This window comes from Ceratotherium simum, chromosome 21, assembly GCF_057802395.1.
Source record: "Ceratotherium simum simum isolate JZ-2026a chromosome 21, ASM5780239v1, whole genome shotgun sequence".
In the NCBI taxonomy this organism is placed as follows: Eukaryota; Metazoa; Chordata; class Mammalia; order Perissodactyla; family Rhinocerotidae; genus Ceratotherium; species Ceratotherium simum.
Window position 1 is genome coordinate 26,008,396 of NC_141920.1, and position 19,141 is coordinate 26,027,536.

The window sequence follows — 19,141 nt, forward strand, 5'->3', positions numbered from 1 at the left end:
ACTGGGAGCAAATATGGGGGTTGGGCGAGGTCAAGGTTGCAAAAAAAAAATGCCCATTTCCACTTCCCTTCTCCCTGACCCTGCTTGGTGTCATCTCCTTTGAGCCTCACAGCCCCAAGGAAGGTAGGCTTCATCACCGTTTTTGTCCTAACTTAAAATCTGATCCAATAAAGTCGTAAGTGAATTCCCCTCCTTTCCTCAGCCCCAAAGAGGCCACTGTGATCAGTTTTCTATGCTCCTTCCAGATGTTTCTGGGCATCTCTAAACATGCAACAGATAATTACAACGGGCCGATTCTGTGTCAGGTTCTTTCAGGTTCTTGGAACATGTGTTCCCTCCCCTCATGAGGCTTTTGGGGTCTGCTAGAGACTCATACAAATGAGAAAATCAGGAGGGCTTCTTGGAAGAGGTGGTGCTTGAGCTGAGAGTTATAGGATAGTAGGGGTTAACTGAGGAGGAATAAAATGAAAAACACCCAGCAGAGAGGAAAGTATGGGCAAAGGCCCTGGGGCAGGAGGGAGCAGGGCACAGAGGATCTTTGAGAAACCAGTGTGGCTGAAGTTCTGAGGTGAGGGCCAGAGTGGAGAGGTTACATCAGTCTTGGGCTTTATTCAGGGGACAAGGACTCGCTGGTGAGTCTGAGACCAGAATGACACATCCTGTTGTATATTTTAAAAGCTCCTTCTGGCTGTTGTGTGGAGGATGGATTGAAGGGGCCAGAATGGCAGAGGGGAGGGGGAAGAGAAGGCTCAGTTGAGTTGGAAAGTGGAGGGGAGTGTCTGGGAGGCGTTCACATCGACGTGTTTAACAAACTCTTAGGTGGGCTCGTGGAGCCAGCCCCTATTGTGAGCCCTTTACATTCACAGTCCCTGCAACAATCCTATGAGCCGTCCCCCACTACTCCCATTTTGCAGACAAGGATCCAGACGCTCAGAGGCGAGGTCACTTGGCGGGTTTTACCCATAGGGTGTCATTCTGTTGTGCTGCAGTTGGCTTTGTGACCCTATGATGGTGTGGGACCTGCCCTCGGTGGGCACGCACAGCCCCCTCCCGTTCTGTTCCTGGCTTGTCCTCCCGAGCTGACCGTCATTTGCTCTGCCAGTCCCTGGTGGAAATGACCCCTCGGGTGATTCCTTACTCCGCAGTGGACACCCCTCTGGGAGGCTCTGGTGGCAGAACCGCGGAGGTGAACGGTATTGGGGTTCTACGTTGTGCGGCCCTTACCCATCTAAAAGCTGGAGTTCGCACCCCTTTTCCGGATGGGGAAGCCGAGGGCCACGGTCTGGGGGCGGCGGGCTTGGGCAGTGGGCGGAGCTGCGGGGGGCGGGGCCCTCGGGTCCGCGCCGGCGCCGATGGGCGGGCGTCCCCCGGAGTCCGTGGCGGCGGCGGCGGCGTCTGAACCCCGAGTCGCAGCCGAGCCGGAGCCGAGCGGGTGGCGGCGCCATGGCGTGCGCGGGGCTGCTCACCGTGTGCCTGATCCGGCCGCCCGCGCCCGAGCCCCCGCGGCCCCCCGCGCCCGCGCCCGCCGGACACGCGCTCTTCCAGGACGTGAGTGGGGAGCGGGCAGGGGCTGGCCCGCCCCGGGGGTGTCGCTGCTCTCCAGACTGTCTTCTCTCTCCCTGTGTCTCGCTGGTTCTGTTTCTGACTGTCTCTCCTTGGCCCCATCTCTGCGTCCCTCTCACTGTTTTTCCCTGTCTCCGTGTCACTGTCTCTCCCTCCAGGTCTCTTTGGGGCTCTGGGTCTCTGTCTCGCCCTCATTGACCCCGCTGTCTCGGTTTTCTTGTGTCTCCCCTATCTTTGTCTCGCTGCCTTCATGTCTCCTTATCTCTGCTTGTCTCTGGTTCAGTGTCACCCTCTGCTGTCCCCCACCCCCATCCCACCCCATCTGTGTGTCTGGTGAGGTGGGGACTGTCAACACTTGTCACAGGAGCACTTGTCACAGGAGCGGTCTCCGCGCCCCTCTGTGGCAGCCCCAGGTGGGCGGACCCGGGCAGGGAAGCCTGGGAGCATAAGCAGTCCCCCGACTCCTGACCCCGTGCGACCTCAGTCTCTTAGATCTGACCCAGGGGCTGTGGGGCTCCACAGTTGGTCAGAGCTGCCCACAGTCATCGTGTGTGGTCTGGACACCCCTCCCGTGGGTGGCAGGTGGCCCTGTAGCCCCCATGGGCACTAGTGTGGAGCAGCCAGGCCCGGCCTCAGTCACTGCCCTGAGCCCCTTGCCCGCCTCGCACTCCACACCCAGCCCGGTGCTGGCCCTTTCATGCTAGCACTCCCAGAGGTCCCTGCCAGTGGGAAGGACGGTACTCCTGCCCCCTTCCCACTGCCCCCAGTGACTCAGCACCTTGACCTCCTGGCTGGAAGGGACCTGACCCTCGCACTTCCCAGATGGAAAAACCAAGGCCTGAGGGGTTAGGGATATGTCTGAGGTCACACAGGGAGGCAGGGGCCCCCTAGGGTGTGGCCCCAGGTGTCCTCATTCCCAGCTTAGAACCCCTCCCCCCAGTATCTCCATCTGCCCCAGGGTGGCCACGCTGGGCTGCTGTGTGACCCTGAGCAGGTGGCTGACCTTTCTGAGTCAGCTTCTGGCTAGGGGTTAGATTCGTCCCTGAGCCTCAGTGACCCCGAGAAAACAGCTGGAGGGGAGTGGCATTCAGGACCTCGAGCTGATAGGGGTTCTCTGTCCAGGCTTTGGCCTGCCCCTCCTTGCCAGATCTGCTGTTCTCCCCTTTACTCCACTGCTTTGGGTGACCTGGGAGTCTCTGGTCCCTTGACTCTGCTCTTCTCTGTCTGTCTGCTTCTGTTGTCCTTCATCTCTGCTTCTCCATAAATACAATCTGTCCACCCTTGCTTTCCACCACCCTCACTCCCCCTTGCACGCAGACACCCATGCACACATACACACGGGTGTGCTCAAGGCTCTCACACTGAGTCACTGCTGGGGCCTCATAGGAAGCCCCAGCTCTGGAAGGGTTAACCCCAGGCTGCTCCCCACTTGCTGGTGGGAAAGCTGAGGTGCCCATGAAGAAAGGACTAGCCACTGCCTGCATGTCAGGGTCTTCAGCATGCACACGGAAACAGGCCAGATCCAGCGGAGTCTGGGAAGGAGCATGGCTGCACAGCAGAGTTGAGGTTCAGGTCTGGGACAGGTGCCCAGGATCCTTAGGCCGCATCTTGGCCCATCTCCCTACCTTCCTCAAGCTGAGACTGTGCCAAGGGCTGATGCATCAGACAGAACTCAGAATGGACACTGGGTGTGGGAGACGGGGGTGCAGGAAGCTGGCTTGGAGCACCCCCACGAGGCCAGGCCCCACAGGAGAAGTGAACAAGCGGTGGGACCTGCTGTGTGCACTTCCTGTGCCCCTTTAGTTGGGAAAGCTCCTGCAGGGCCGAGCTGAGCAGGGGGTTGGGACCAGGCTGGGCAGGAGGAAAGGCAAGGTAGGGGGCAGGCTGGCCAGCTGGGGCCCTGATGTGTTGGGTGGGGCCTCTTACCGCCCAGACCCCACTCACAGCTCCCGTCCATGCCCCTTTGTCCTCTAGGTTTTCCGCAGAGCAGACAAGAATGGTGAGTGTGGCTTCCCCTGGGTCCCACAATGGGGGAAAGGGTGGGGGACATCGGGGAGGCCCAGGGGAGGGTTGAGTGTTTGAGGGCACAGTCTAGAATGGAGAAAAATCGTGGGGGGACCCAAGTCAGGAGAATTATCAAGGCATCCTTCCTGGAGGAAGTGCTGTTTTGAGTCAAGTTTGCCAGGATGGAGAGTGGAAGAAATGTGGTTTAGCCAGAGGCTGGAGGTGGGGGCTTATTTTCACGCAATGCCCTGGCACAGTGGTGGGTACTTCCCATATATGATCTTGTGTTGTCCTCACAACCACCAGCTAGGTGGAGATTCTTTTCCCCATTTCACAAAGGAGTGGAGGGTCAGAGAGGTGAAGCAGGTTGCCTGAGGTCACACAGTCTTTGTGTGGTGGGCCTTGAACCCAGGTCTGTGTGATGCTTGGTCCCAGGCTCCCTGTGTGAGGGGCTTGGAAGGGTGTGGTAATGGAGATGAGGCCCTGTGGGAGTTCTACTCTTAGATTTTTAGAGAGCTCAGTAACTTTCCATATGACCAACCATCTGGACCCAGGGAGGCCTTGGGCAGAATAAAGCTGGGTCCAGGGAATCCTCTCCTCCTGCTCTGGGTCCTGGGCAGTCTCAGTCTCAGTTTCCCAGGTCTGGGAAAACCTTGAAAGCTAAAGGTTTTCAGGCAGGTTGCGGCCCAAAGATGATTTGGAGCAGGGTACTGTGCCCAGAATGGCCAGGTGAGGGTCTGAGCTGAGGCAGCCAGTCAGCCTTGACCTCACTTCCATCTGGGGTCTTCAGACCCTTTTGTGTTTCAGCCTCCTTGAGACAGGATCCTGTCCCCACCTCCTGCCCCTTCTCCTTGGGTCTCTTCAAACTGGTGGAGACCGTTTGTCCCAACTCGTTGATCAGGACACATGGTCTCATTTTGGTCACAGCATTGTGTCTGGGGAGACTCAGACCCTCCCCCAGCTCTGCTCCCCCCACCCCATCTGCTTAGAGACCTTCCAAGACAAATCTCCAGTGTCTCTGGCTACCCCACTTCTGCTCTCAGCCTCTGTTACTTGCCCCCTGTGATGGGGAAGTCATTACCCCACCCAGCCTGCTACTTTTTTTTTTTTGTGAGGAAGATCAGCCCTGAGCTAACATCCATGCTAATTCTCCTCTTTTTGCTGAGGAAGACCGGCTCTGGGCTACCATCTATTGCCAATCCTCCTCCTTTTTTTTTTTTTTTTTTTTTCCCCAAAGCCCCAGTAGATAGTTGTATGTCACAGTTGCACATCCTTCCAGTTGCTGTATATGGGACGTGGCCAGCATGGCCGGAGAAGTGGTGCGTCGGTGCGCGCCCGGGATCCGAACCCCGGGCCGCCAGTAGCAGAGCGCCCGCACTTAACCGCTAAGCCACGGGGCCGGCCCTAGCCTGCTACTTCTTACGGTGGCTCCAACTCTTAGGAAGATCTCATCTGCCTCCCTGTCACTTCTCTGTGAAGGGCCTGGGTCCTCCACTCTTGAGTCAGGCTGGCCAGCACGTGGGGCACAGAACTCGGCCCCCAAGTCCTCCAGGTGATGTCTAGGCTGTGTTGTGATCTGGCCGGGTGCCAGGCTGTTGTTGATTTGTTTCTTCATTTGGCAGACATTTGCTGAGTCCCTACCCACAGCTGTATGTGTACTGGCCTGTCGCTTGGGTGCCTGCAAAGTGGGCTCTGTTGCCTTAAGTGGGCACCTCTCGAGGCTCCAACCCTTTTGTCCCCAACAGCCAGGCCCCCCACCGAGCTCAGACTCCCATTCCACCTGGCTGGGTGGTTGTGAGATGCTGCAAGGCCTTCAGGGGGCCTGGACCTGGTGGCAAGGGTGCAGCCCGGGGTCAGGGGTACCGACTCTGCTCCCTGCCCTCCTCTCCCCAGATGATGGTAAGCTCTCATTTGAGGAATTCCAGAATTACTTTGCCGATGGGGTTCTCAGCCCAGGGGAGCTGCGGGAGCTGTTTAGCGGCATTGATGGGCATCCCACCGAGTGAGTACGTGAGGGGGATGGATGAGCCATGGTTAGATGTGAAGCCGGATTGTCCCAACTCCACTGTGTCCCCTGCTGCCTTGGTTCCTTATGGAGGCTGGGGTCAGGGGTTTCAGGGAGAGGGGTGCCAGGGCTTGATGCCAACTTTACCCGCCCGCCCACCCGCTCCCTGGCTCCAGCCTTGCCCATCACACTGCTTCCAGCTGGGACCCCAAAATAGCCAGGCCTGAGTCACCACCCGTGGTTCAGCCCACAGGTGCCCCCCCACTCCCACTTCCTGCAGGGACCAGAGGATGCCTGGGGACAGCTGGGCCCCGCCTGCTTCTCCCCGTGGCTGCAGGTGCATGAGCACACACGCTCCTCCCCACGGGTGCGCCCACGTCTGCAGGCCTCAGCACGAGTCTGCGTGCTTCTCCCCCCTGCTTCCTCACGTCCTGCACACGCGTACACAGCTGTCTCTCCCTCACTTCCCTCCCCCGACCCCACCTCCTCAGGATAAATTCCAGAGGCTCCCGTGCCCTCCCTTGTTCTGAGGCTTGGGCTGGACCCTTTGCAGTGCTACCACCCTCCGCCACTAGGTACTCCAGTCATATTTCTTGTCCTTCAAGGCCTAACTTAGGCAGCCCCTCCTCCAGGAAGCCCTCCCTGACCTAACAAGTAATACCCCATGCCTTCTCTGGACTTCCCCAGCCCCGTCTTCCTCTTCCCGGCTCTGACCACTCCCCTCTGGCCCGTGTCCATGGCTGTCTCTCCTGGCCTGAAATCCCCTTAGAGGCTAAGAGGGGGCCTGAGCTTGAGAGTGTCTGAGGGGGCAGAGTACCCTTGCCCCCCTGGCCCCAAAGCCTCTGCCCGCAGAGCGACTTAACCTGGGCTGGAGGCAGGGAGTCGCCTCCTTGTCAGACTGAGCTTGGGGCGGGGAGAGGGAATGGCTTCAAAGTTCCAGTTCACAAAGTCCCAGGCCCAAGTCTGAGGGTCTCAAGGGTGCGTTCTTTTCCCTGCAGCAACTTGGAAACGGAGAAACTGTGTGGTGAGTAGGGCCACAGGAGCTCTTGTCTCCTGGGCCCCTGGGCAGGTGGGTGTGGAGAGGAAGCTGTTGCTGGTGTCCTGGTGGAACAGGATGGGCTGAGCTCAGGCTATGAGGCCTGGTTCGCTGCTGAGGAATTCCAGGTTGGGTAGATGGGGGGCAGGGGGGGCTTGGGGAACCCTTGAGTACCTCCTCTGCCCGCAGACTACTTCTCAGGACACCTGGGTGTCTACCAGCCCGTGCTGGCTGCGCTGGAGTCGCTGAACCGGGCAGTGCTCACTGCCATGGACACCACCAAGCTGGTGAGTGGAGGGGCTGATGGTGGGGGGCCCAAAACGAGGGCAGGGGTGTCTGCTGTGCTGTGGGAGCCTCTGCCATCGTGGCTCAGGACTGTGGAGCTAGGGGCCTGGGTTTAAATCCTGGCTCTCCCACTTTCTGGCTGTGCATCTTTACCTCTCTGGGCCTCAGTTTCCTCATCTGTAAACGGGGTACTAAGAGAGGCTACTTCCATACATTTGTTGTGACAATTAAATGAGAGTGAAGGCAGGGATTTTGTCTATCTTGTTCTCTGTTCCCAGCACCCAGCACTATGCCTGGCACACAGTCTTAATACTTGGAGTTTGTATTACCGGCTAGCTCTGACTGTTGAGGGAGGTGAAGCCTAGGACCTGCGGGGAGAGGCGGTGGTGAGGCATGCTCACGCACGTCCACAGGCCCGTGCTGGTGTTCGGAGCCCGGTGGGGCGGGGCTAGGCCTGAGGACACGCGTGAGTGGGCAGGCACATGTGCACCCGTGTGTTTGTGTGCACGCGTGGACAAGCGTAAACAGTGCTCACAGCCAGGACTCCAGGCCCGTGGATGGTGACTTCAGAGAACCACAAGCTGCCCCTCCCTTTGTGTGTTCCTTTTAAGAAATGTCTCCCCCTCCCTTGGTCCCATAGCTCTTAATAAGGGGGCAGGAGGGAGCAGTGAGCAAGCCTGGGGTTGTGCCTGTCCCTACTTTTTACAAGAAGGGGAAACTGAGGCCCTCAGCAAGTCAGTGATCAGCTGAGGACAGGCTTCCCCCACTGGTTGCTTTCACATGGGATTTAGTAGCTTTTCAAAGGGACAGCTCTCGGGGCCTGGCATGGGATGGGAATCCAAATGCTACATGATGCGGGGTTGGTGTGTTGAGCGACTTCCATGTTTGGCCTGGACCCAAATGTGGGCATCGCCTTCCTTGTTGCCATGGAAACAGGACCCTGGGGTGGGCATCTGGACTGGCATTCTCTGAACTGGAACTGGTTAGGGGGATTCAAACTGCAGGTCAAAGTGATGGCCCCGGGCCCTGACCACCTCATCCTGGCCCAGAAAGGGCCAGGGGGTGACCCATCATCACACAATGACTCTGCCAGCTCTAGTCACTTGGGACTTTTATTTGGCACTCGATGCCTCCGATAGAGCTTCAGCTCAGCCCGCCCAGTCCCTGCTTCTGCAGCCCCCGCCCTCCGTGGCACTAGCCCCTCCAGTCCAACATGACTGGCTCAGTTGAACACTTCGTGCACCAGCCTGGAACCACACTCCTGGTACATGGCTCGGGTCATCCAGCGGCATTGGAAGGAGCGCAGCGAGGCCACCATAGAGCCGCCTGTCCACACCGCTGTGCCACGCCCAGGCTTGGCCACCAGGCGTGGCTGCATTGCCCCATAGCCATGCCGCCGGCACTGGGCCTGCAGCTCCATCTCCAGGCGCTCAGGAAAGCCTGGGAAAAGTGTGGAGCCACCGGCCAGCACCACAGTGTTAGCCAGCCGTGTCCGCAGGGTTGCCGGCACCCTCTGCAGTGCTCGGAAGGCCATTGTGGGCAGTCCTGGCTCAGCTTGGCCTAGCAGACTGGGCTGGAAGATAGGTTCCGGGCAGCGGAAGCGCTCACTGCTGAGGCAGACGGAGCCCCCATTGCCCAAGCAGAAACTGGCTGGCTGGTGGCGGGCAGGGTTGTGGAGGTCACCCTCGAAGTCCAGCGATACATAGCAGCAGCGCTTCTTGAGCTGGGTGACGGCCTTGCGGGGCAGGGCCTGCAGCCGTAGCTCGGGGCACGCAGCCACCAGCAGGTCCCGCAGGTAGCGCGACAGGGTGCTGCCTGCTACGTCCAGCCGGAAGGTGGCCTCGTGCCACGAGTGGCCGGCATAGATGGGCGTGGCGTGGCACACGCCCGCGCCCGCCTCCACGGCCAGCCCGCTGAACGCGCCGGTGGAGGAGAGCGCCAACAACGCGGTGCTGGCCAAGTGGCACGCGGGCACTGCCAGGGCCTCGAACAGCAGCTCGGCCACGCGCTCGCGGCCCGCGGGCGGCGCGGAGGGTGAGTCGCTCACCAGCACGGGCCACTGCTCTGGGCACACCCGCAGGCCGCCCACCAGCAGGCGCTCCCACAGGCCCTCCAGCGCCTCCCAGTCCACCACCACGCCGTGCTTGATGGGGTGCGCCCGCGCCACGCCGCCCGCCAGCTCGCAGCCCAGCGCCCCAGGCAGCACGGGCCGGTCCCAGCTGGGCACCAGGCTGGAGCTCTTCAGCACCAGGCGCGGCTGGTCCTCGCCCGCGAAGCCCGCCTTGGTGAAGCCGGAGCCCTGGTCCACCACCACCGCGACGCGGCCCAGCGAGGGCGGCCGGCGGACCCCGCGGCTCCTCGACACCGACGCCACGGTCCGGGCTCCGCCCCGCCCCGCGGCCACAGGCTCCGCGCCCGGGGGCTCGGTCCCGCCCCCGGCCTGAGACCCCAGCTCTCGGCTCTGCCCCCTGGGCCTAAGTCCCCGCCTCTCTGGCCAGATAACGCTCGCTCTCGATTCTTGGCTCTGACCTCCGGTCCTGGGGCCCTGCTCTTCTGGCCAGAGGGGATGTCTCCTTTCAGCTCTGGGCTCCGCCTGTAGGCCTGAGGCCCCGCCTCTGGCTCAAGTGTCAGGCTCCACCTTCGCTGGGCTACGGCCGTTTCTTGCCGTCTTCGCCTCCTGTGGCTCACGGCTCAAGGGTCCACCTTGCACCAGGCCCCACCGTTTCTTTGAGGACATGCCTCTGCCGTGCGGCTCCGCCCCCTGAGCCCTTGCGGAGGTGGATGATCACAGGGCCAGGCCAAATCCTTTCAGATATTGAGAAGCCACCAGGAGCGGCAGAGTTCTGAAAATGAAGGGGCCTTGTGGCAATGTCATCCCCACGTAAATCCCACCTTGGGGACCCAGGACTCCAGCCCAGTCCTTGAGCCCAGGTAGTCTGGGACCTCTCACCTGGGCTTGACCGAAGTAGTTCCTGGTCGTGGAGGTGGGAGGGGGTGATCGGAGAAGGAAGGAAAAGAACTTGGACTCATTGTGACCTCAGACCTCAGCACTTGCTGCGCTTCCGCAGCGCTCTCACCCAAAGAAAACTCCCTGGACTTATCCTCTCCCCTGGGACAGGGCCAAAGGCAGTGATTTTGGCATCCAGGGGTCTGGCCTCAGGTGCCCAGCACAACCAATCTGATTCCTTCCCCAAACCACTTCGGATTATCCGATGTACTCTGGCCAGATGTGCGGCCCCTTCCCTCTCAACGCTGAAGAGAAAGCTCTTAATCACAGATCTACAGCCACTCTTGAGGATCTCTGTGTGCTCAGCCTTGAGGGGCCCAGGCAGCCCACAGAGGAACCCTACCTCCAGGGGCTTCCACATATGGACTCCGGAGGGCCTGAGTTTGTGACTCAGTTCTGAAGCTGACTCACCGTGCACCCCTGAGCAAGTCCTGATCTCTCTCTTGGCTCAGTTTCTTCATCCAAAAGGTAGTAACCCTCATGCACAGGAAAGAGGCCACTTCTTATTTATGCAGAGTCTCATGATTCTCTTTAGGACCATTTTGGTTGCAATTTGAATATCCACTCAGATGAGCTTAAGCTAAAATGATTTTATTACAAAGATCTTGCATGTCTTACGGATACCAAGGGCAAGGGTGAAATCAGCTTTCGGGAACAGACTGGAAGCAGGGCTTGATTGCAGGGCTGTGGGGAAACCCAGGATGTGCGCTGGATCTGCATTGTGTGTTTATTCTTTTGAAGACTGGCTTCAGCCTGTGCATGTTCATGTAGAAAACACAGTCTCTTACAGCTCATAATTACAGTCCCAGGGAAGGAACTGATAGGACCAGTTTGAGCCAATCGCTTATGGCCAGAAGGGGTGGCCACACTCAAGAACATGCTTACCTTGGTTGTAACCATGTGGATGGTAGTGAAGGGTCAGTTCTCACAAATAGCGGGAGAGATGCTATTGGTCGTGCAACCTCCAGCTTGATGCAGGAGATGTGGAGGGGTTGTTGATCAGGTTGACACTGACAAAAGAGCATCTTCAGCAGAAGCTGGACCTGTGGCTTTAGTGAGCTGGGACCTTCACCCCTGCTGCATCTGCCCCCAAAGGGGACATTCTGAGGTTGGTCGCCAGTGGAAGGCAGGCTGCAGGTTCGGCAGGGCTAGGGGGGCACTAGGGTCTGGAGCTGGGTTTGGGACCCAGGAAAGTGAGGAGAAGCAGCTGGGTCCTGCCCACAGAAAGTGTGCCAGGCCTCTCTTGGGTGATTTAGGGAGGTGAGCCTCGGATTGGAGACAAGTGGCAATGTGGCCAGAGCAGGGGTGAGGGTGGAAGTCACTGAGAAGCCCTAGAGAGGAAGGCCGAGGCTGGGGGCTGGGCCTGCACATCCCCGATAATAGGTTTGGGTGCCCCGGTGGGCAATGGAGAACCACTGCGAGCTGATGAGCATGAACTGCTCTACAGAGAGATGAATGGTTTGGAAGAAACCTTTGCCTGCCATGTGGGGAAGGGGATGGGATGGGATAGGTTGAGACAAGTAACTGAGGTACCTTAGGGGTTATGAAGCGGAGTGGGGTAGGAATTAGGGGTCAGAGGTGGAGGAAAGCCGCCTCTCCTCCCAGGTGCTCTCACGCAGAATGAGCGTCTCAGGCCCACCCCTGCTGGCCGTGGGACAGTTCTTCTCCCGGGTGGTGGCTGTTTGCCTGGGATCCTCCCTCTGCCTAAGAAGGACTTGTGAATGCTGGGGACTCTTGGAGATATCAGGCCTCTGCTGGAAGCAGGCCCCTCCTCCTAGCGTGGCCAGCTGGTTTGCCCAAGCTCATCTCCTTTGGGCCTGCAGACCTGGCAGGGTCTGCCACTGGCCGGGGGTGGGGGTGGGGAACAGCCTCCCTCCACTGAGACAGGGTGCCCCCTCCCCAGCTCTGGGCAGGGGTTCTGATCCGTGGGTCACAAGGAAGGAGAAGGCAAAAACAGCCCTGGCTCCAGACCCTGGCCGTTGCTCTACCCTGAGTACGCCTGTTCATCTCTGTCTCGCTCTGGGCCTCAGTTTCTCGCCCCGCCCCCCGGCTCCGCGCCCTGACGCCTCAGACAGAGCTAGCCGGCGCCAGGGTTGCTATGCGCTCTTTATTGGGCCGGGTCCTGGGGCCGGAAGGCCGGGCCAGCGCTCAGGGCCGCGGGCAAGGGCAGCGGCGCCGCTCGCTCGGCCGCTGGCGGGCGGCGTCGGCCTCCCGCTGCGCCCTGCTCTGGGTCGGCAGGCGCGCGTGGAGCCCGGGCGCGGCCTTGGCCCCGCCCCCCGCGCCGGCCCCGCCCCCGGGCCCGCCCGCTGCGCGCCGCCCCTCCTGCTGCGGCCGCGCGTCCAGCAGCAGCAGCAGCACCAGGATCTTCTTCATCTCGCGCGCGCGCGCGCCCTCGCGCCCCTCGGCGCCGTCGCCCGCTCCTCGCAGCATGGGCGCCGCGGCCCGGGAATCCACCGGGGCGCCCGCCGCGGCCTCGCCCGGCCTTCCGGGCTGCGCGCTGGGGCCCGCCGCCACCTCGGCCAGCTGCTGTTCCTTGTCCAGGGGGAAAAGCAGCACGATCTTGGCCTGGGGGTGGAGCAGCGGCGTGAGGGGAAAGAGCGCGCCCCGCCTTCCTCCCCGGGACCCCTACCCACCCCAGTCCTATCTCCCAGGACTCTGCTCCCTCTACGTTTCCAGGACTCTCGCCATGCTACCGTACCCGGGAGGGGGTTCCCCACCCTGCCCCACGGCCGGAGACCCCCGCCTCCACTCTGGAAACCCTCAGCCATCCAGGCTGACCTCCTGAGACCTCGCTCCCGTCTACGTTTATGGGATCCCTGCCTGTCCTCCCAGCCTTGACACTGGGACCCTCACCCACCCCGGCCCCGGGCCAGGGCCTCTGCCCACTTGAAAAGGGGGAGAAGTAGCATGGTTTGAGACTGGGGCTGGAAAAGGGGGCATAAGGGAACTCCTCCTGCCCATAGCCCCGGTGGTACCAAGTAGGGGTTCATTCCCCATGCTGGGACCTCCACCCATCAGTCCGGGGTTGTGAGAATCCCCTCCTGCCCACTTCCTTGGCTCCCAAGTCTCATCCACCTCCTGGTTTCTGGAATCCCTGCCCTCCCTTCTGGGCTTTTAGGACCTCATCCACACTCACATGGGTTCCTGGGACCCTCATCCTCAGGAAGGCTTCTCTAACCCTTTCCATGCCCCTAGGCCTAGACTCCCAGAATCCGCTCCTGCCCACCTGTCCAGGTTCCCCTGACCCCCACCTGCCCCTTGGCCCCTGGCACTCACGCTCGGCTTCTTCCGCTTGAGGTGGCTGAAGAACAGCTGTTTCCGCCGGGCTGTGTCCACGTCGGGTGGCTTCTCCTTGCGGGCCTGCTTGGGAACTTTGGTCCTCTTGTGGGAACTATTGTTTCCCATGGCAGGACTGGTCACCACTGGGGGCCACAGCCCATGCTGCCTCTGCCCTGCTCTCTGGCCAGGGGCCCCCTGCCCTAGCTCTGTCCCGGGGAGGCTCCATTGTGACCTCATGGATTGACCTCACCAGTTCCAGGCTCCGAGTTCCTCCTCCCACAACCCGCAGGCGAATATTGGCTCCATTTACTCTGTCTTTGACTTCTTCTGGCCTCAGTTTCTCGGCTGTAAAACTGGGCTAATGATCATAAATGAGATGATGCCTGTAAGGTGCTTAGTGTTGAGTAGAGAGGAATTTCTGTGACCTCAGTTTGAATTCTGGCTCTGCCACTAACTAGTTGTATGACCTTGGCCAATAATCAACTGCTCTAGGCCTCAGTCTTCATCTGCAAAGTGGGGTCAAAATTATGGTTCCTATAAGTTGTTATGAGGATTTAATGAAATTCTGCTTGGAACAGGGCCTGGCACAGAGTGGATGCTTGTGTCAGCTGGGTTCTTTGGTTGCAAGCAACAGAAACTGATCAGTCGTCTTAACAACCCAAAAGGGAATTTATTGGAAGGACTTCAGGTAGCTCAGAGCATGGCCAGGAAGTCTGGAGACTGAGCTTGCAGAGAGAGAAACCACTGGCCTCTCTGACAATGAGAGAACCTAGCCTCCCCTCTGTCCCTACCTCCCAGTTCATAAGCCTGGCCCAGCGGGGCCCATGTGATGGTTGAGTCGAGGCAGGTCCTGGGCAGGAGACGAAGCTCCTGACGGATGGGTCCTCTGGGGCCCCTTGTAGCGGGAGAGCAGGCACCTGGACCACAGCTCCGCAGGACTCCCATCTTGGACTGTGTCCTGTGTAGGAATTGACTCACTGGAGCCTCTCGGCAGCTCAGTGAGATGGCTGTTATCATGCCTGTTTTATAGGTGAGGAAACTGAGGCCCAAGGAGGTGAAGGTAGTTGGGGAGTCTGTGAGCATCCCAAGTGGGCAGCACTGGGCCTGGCACATGGTCAGCCTCCCTGTTTCTGCTTGCCTTGGGAGGAGCTGGGGAGAGGCGGGTGATGTAGGTGGGGCTCAGCGCTGGGGTGTGTGTGAGGACAGCCACCTGGCTGTCTTGTATCTGCAGCTCCTAGTAAAAGATGCTCAGTAAATGTGGCATGGGTGAGTGAACGAATGAGTGCATGCATATACAGATTGTGAGTTTGGGGCCAGCTGCTGTGTATGGGGCCGTATCACACCATGTTTTTGCCTCATGTGTCAGAATTGGCCTTTGGATGCCCTGTGACCTGCCCCACCCCCCACTAGCCTAGCTGTGCTGGGGCCTCACTGGCTGAAGGTGGTGGCCCCAACAGGCCAAGGGCCTGGAGGCCCAGAGAATGGCAGATACCTACCGTGAGTTGGCCTCTCACCTCCCAGGAAGAGGCCTAGACAAAGAGGGGTCTGGTCTTGGCTCGCCCACTGAGCCGCGGTGCCCTTCTGCTTATGCCAGGTCTGCATGCCCTCTGTTCTTCATGCTGCAGCTGTTGCTCTGACAGACAGAGGGAGGGGAGCAGAGGAATGGCTCCCCATCCAGAAATATATGCTTGGGGCTGAGAGATGCCAGCTCTGCCCCCTCTGCCCTTAGGAGTATGAGCGGGCCTCCAAAATGGACCAGTTTGTGACACGCTTCCTACTGCGGGAGACAGTGAGCCAGCTCCAAGCCCTGCAGAGCTCGCTGGAGGGGGCATCGGAGACCCTGGAGGCCCAGGCCCGCGGCCCACGGTATGTGAGGCATCCTGCTGGCCTGCAGGTCCTGTTCGTGAATGCCCTTTACATTCTGTAGTCCCAGCATCCTGGAGCCCCAATTCTTGTTCTCGGGCAGGGAGGCCGAGAAGGGGTGAGAAGGGGTGGCTGGCTGTGAGGCTGGGCCTCAGTGTCCCGGGAAGCCTGTCTTGCTCCACCCAGGCTTGGCCCTGTTCTGGGACCCCAGTCCTTGGCCCTGTGGGTCTGGGAGCAGTGGGCTGACCCGCTGCTTCCCTTAGGTCAGATGAAGACAGTGTGGAGGTGCAGAGCAGGCCTCGTGGCAGCCGGCGGGCGGGGCGCAGGGCCCTGAGGAGCGTCAGTTGGTCACCCACCTGGTCTCCTGGCTCCTCTGACACAGGTGCACCTGTGGTGGGGTGGGAGAGCTGGCTGAGGAGGGTCCAGGGTGGGCACAGCATCCCCAGTGCCTGCTCCTCACTGCTCCTCAGTTCATCGTGAGACGCCTCCCAACCTGACTTCCCCCCATGGGCCCCCACCCCCAGGGCAGAGCTCAGAGGCCGAGATGCAGTGGCGGCTCCAGGTCAACCGTCTCCAGGAGCTCATCGACCAGCTTGAGTGCAAGGTGAGCAGCCGTGTACCCAGAGCCCCGTGGGGGCGGACCTTCCTGGAATCCGCCCAAGCCAGGCACATGCTGGGGCGCTTGGCCCACACTCCGTGTCCCTCACAGGCCCCCCGGCTGGAACCCCTGCATGAAGAGGAGCTTACCAAGGGGCCCGACTCGGTGAGTCTGGGAGAGGGACAGGCAGCAGGGTCTCAGGGGCCAGGAGGTGCTCATGAAATGAGGGGGATCGTGGGGCCAGCTGCCCACCTGGCCCCTGCGGTGCACACACACCCCCTTCCTCAGGTTTGGCCCAGCCCTCATCCCCCAGGCCTGGCAGGCAGGGTTCTGGCCCTTGCTCTGTGACTGCAGAAATCACTGTCCTTCTCTGGGCCTCAGTTTCCCTCATCTGCATTTCTGAAAGCTAGGTCTGTGGATGAAGGCCGGAGGGGACAGTAGGAAGTGGTGGCATACTGCAGGAGAGAGGGACAGTGGCTTGATCAAAGCAGTGACCTTGATGATGGGGAAAGGAGGATGGAGTTAGAGATGTTAGGGGCGGATCGGGGCAGGAGCCCGACCTCAGGTGCAGGTCAAGAAGGACAGGGTCCTCCTGGAGGCCCCAGCCAGTCCCTCACCCGTGTCCTGCCTTACCCCAGCTAACCAGGCTGCCTCTCTTGCCAGCACATCCTCGTGGCCCAGAGGCAGATGCAGGTGGCAGAGGAAGCCCTGCAGGACTTCCACCGTGCCCTGTGCTGCTACGTGGACTTCACAGGGGCCCAGAGCCATTGCCTGCAGTGAGTCCCCAGCTGGCTGGTGGGCTGACCGAGGTGGGGGCGGGGAGCAGGGAGCAGTGCTGGGCCTGGGTGTCCTGGGCCAGGGCTCCCATTAGATACCCCTGGCTGGGTGGGCAGAGGTAGTGGCAGCCGGGCCTGGCCTGGCCTGGCCATCTCTTTGGCTCTGCAGTGTATCTGCCCAGAAGATGCTGGACAATGCTTCCTTCACCCTGTACGAGTTCTGGCAGGATGAGGCCTCCTGGAGAAGGTATGAGTGGTGGTCTAACAGCTAACCTTTACTGATTATGGGCCCTGAGTGAGTCAGGCCTGGCTTCAAATCATCCTCTCCTCATCCTGTGTGACCTCAGGGGAATTACCTAACCCCTCTGAGCCCCAGTGGCCTCCTTTCCAAAATGGGAGTGATAACAGTTCCACCCTCATATGAGTTAAATGAGATGATGTGTAAAGAACTGAATGCAGTGTCAGGTACACGGTAGGTGCTCAGTGACTATACACTGTCACCACTGTGCCATACCCTATGCCAAGCACCTGTGTGTTACTTCATGTAATCCTCACAGTATCCCAGTGAAGTTGACACCACTGTCCCCATTTCGCAGAGGTGAAAACTGAGGCTCAGAGCCAACATGAGGAAGGACTGGAATCTGACTCCAGGCAGGGGGACTGGAGTGGGAGTGGGGAGCTCTTAACCAGGTGGTCCTGATCTCTGGGGGACTAGCTCCAGCCTCAGCTCTCTCCACGGCCCTCCCCAGGCACCAGCAGTCCGCCTGCAGTAAGGCCTTCCAGCGCATCCTCATTGACCACCTGCGGGCTCCCGACACCCTGACCACTGTGTTCTTCCCAGGTGTGCTGCAGCCCCCAACCCTCTCCATAGCCCTGGGACCTGGGAAGGGGCAGCTGGGGCCCTGATGGCCCCTGACCCCCAACCTCTGACCCCAGCCTCTTGGTGGATTATGAATAATAACTGAGCCTGACCTGCATAAGCCAAGGACCCTGGGGCCCTGCCTGCCTCCTTCTGGAGCTTCTGGACTGGTCAACTCAGCACCAAGACCAAGGACGCTGCCGCCTCCTAGGCCTGAGGCCTGGCTTTCAGAGGCCTCCCAGACCCGGCTGATGGAGTTTCAGCCCAGGGGTCAGGGACTGGGCTGCTTGCTTTCTGTTCTTTATGTGTCAGTGTGTTTTATTGTTTGTAGCTTTGGCCTCTGAGGCACTCTGGCCTCTGCCCTGCTCAGGAGGCCTGGATCCTGGTCCCCTCTGCCGCTGCCTTGCTGTGTGACCCAGGGCAGGTCGCTTCCCTCTCTGAGCAAGCCTCAGGCCATCTGGCTGCCTAGCGGGTGCCCTGCTTTCTCCCTGCTGTCTTGGGGCCAGGCTTCTCTTCTTCCCCAACCAGCAGCAGAACCAGGGCTGATGCTCAGGGACCCCCACCTGACCCCGAACCTCGACCCCGGAGGCTGGGCCAGATCTGCCAGCAGTGTGGGGTAAGGACCCTGGTGTCCCCATCACCTTCCTGGGCCAGCAGGCTCCTGCCTCTTCCAGCACCCACGGCTGCACCAGAGACCTCTGGAGGATCCTGGGTTGGTTTGCATGTCATTTGCATATCATTTGCATGCTCATGCCCACCCATACTCAGGGCCCTCTGGGAAGCCCCAAGGTGACCTTGCCAAGAGCAATAATTTGGACCCAGAGTAGCCTGCTGCCCCCAGATACCTCTGAACCCCAGCCCAGGACCCCAGCACAGAGGCAATAAAGGCAGTGGTCACCTCTGGTGTCACGTCCTCTCTCTCTCCCTCGGCAAGGCCAGGCAGTGGAGCTGGTTTGCATCTCAGACCAAAGACACAAGGCAGGAAACCTTCCTTCAGAAATCAAAGGATTCCCATCTTGAGCTGCCATGCCTGCAGATAGTGGGAACTTAATCATAGCTGACCCGGCTTTCCTTACCTCAGGCTCTCTCACCCCACAAGCCCTGGTTCTGGGGTCTTGTTGAGGAAAGGGGAGTGGACATGGTCTCTGCTTTAAACCCATCAAAGTCAGCTGGGGGTTCTAGCTTCACCCCCACCACCGCCCCCTTGCCAACGGGAGGGTATGATATGGAGTCGTGGGCAGAGCACAGAGCCTTCTCAGGGTCCCAGATAGCGTGGCAGGATTCTGTGAGAAGACCTGTCCCCAGACAGAATCTCCCCTGCCCACCTCACCCCTTTCAGGCTGGATGTGTCACCACCCCTGCCACCTGCAGAGCCGTAGAGCGGTGCCAGGAGGTAATGGCCAAGTCAGTCCCACCAGCCACTGGGGGACCCTCCTTCCAGCCATCTGGGGGGAGGGGACTAGGGGGGCATGGAGGGAGGTGACCAACATGGACGAGGGCTCTAAAGGGGAGGCACATGGCACCACAGGCACGAGAGCTCAGGATGGCCTCTGACCTCGTCTGAGGGGTGTTGGAGTCAGGAGATTTTAGGCAGAGGAAACGCACATGCTCAGGCTCTGAGGGGGAGGAGAGCTCGCCTTGTGGAACTGAAGGAAGCCCAGCAGTGGGCTGAGGCCGAGTGAGGGGAGAGCAGGCTGAGGCCGAGGTGGGGAGGCCGCAGGGGCTTGAAGGCACTTCATCCCAAGGAAGCTGTGGTAGGTTTTAACCCAGGCATGACTGGCCAGTGGGCCGAGTGACATTTCACTAATGTTCCTGAGTGCCCTGGTGGTGCCAGGTCCTTGCTGGGCCCTGGGGCATGGCCAGGAA

The 19,141-nt window shown here is 60.1% G+C and overlaps 3 protein-coding genes across 4 annotated transcripts; 1 reads left to right on the forward strand and 2 right to left on the reverse strand.

Annotated features, from left to right (window-relative positions):
• The first annotated feature begins 1,435 nt into the window (after positions 1–1,435).
• Positions 1,436–18,720, forward strand: NECAB3 (N-terminal EF-hand calcium binding protein 3). 2 transcript variants are annotated; one of them, XM_014796792.2, is made up of 13 exons: positions 1,436–1,548; positions 3,538–3,562; positions 5,461–5,569; positions 6,571–6,596; positions 6,798–6,895; positions 14,909–15,045; positions 15,306–15,424; positions 15,567–15,646; positions 15,752–15,805; positions 16,304–16,416; positions 16,586–16,663; positions 17,166–17,257; positions 17,353–18,720. In XM_014796792.2, the coding sequence occupies exons 1-13, from the start codon at positions 1,444–1,446 to the stop codon at positions 17,379–17,381; spliced, it is 1,065 nt and encodes a 354-aa protein (XP_014652278.2). In that variant the 5' UTR covers positions 1,436–1,443; the 3' UTR covers positions 17,382–18,720. The 2 variants fall into 2 exon arrangements, with proteins under 2 accessions (XP_014652278.2, XP_087301515.1); XM_087445389.1 differs by having other exon boundaries at positions 17,166–18,720.
• ACTL10 (actin like 10) lies at positions 7,789–10,800 on the reverse strand. Its single transcript, XM_087444852.1, has 2 exons — positions 10,786–10,800; positions 7,789–9,486 (listed from the first exon to the last, which is right to left on the reverse strand). Exons 1-2 carry the CDS (start codon positions 10,798–10,800, stop codon positions 8,116–8,118), a joined length of 1,386 nt encoding a protein of 461 aa, XP_087300978.1. The 3' UTR covers positions 7,789–8,115.
• C21H20orf144 (chromosome 21 C20orf144 homolog) lies at positions 12,049–13,799 on the reverse strand. The gene is made up of 2 exons (XM_014796790.2): positions 13,177–13,799; positions 12,049–12,465 (listed from the first exon to the last, which is right to left on the reverse strand). Exons 1-2 carry the CDS (start codon positions 13,414–13,416, stop codon positions 12,049–12,051), a joined length of 657 nt encoding a protein of 218 aa, XP_014652276.2. The 5' UTR covers positions 13,417–13,799.
• Positions 18,721–19,141: the final 421 nt, after the last annotated feature.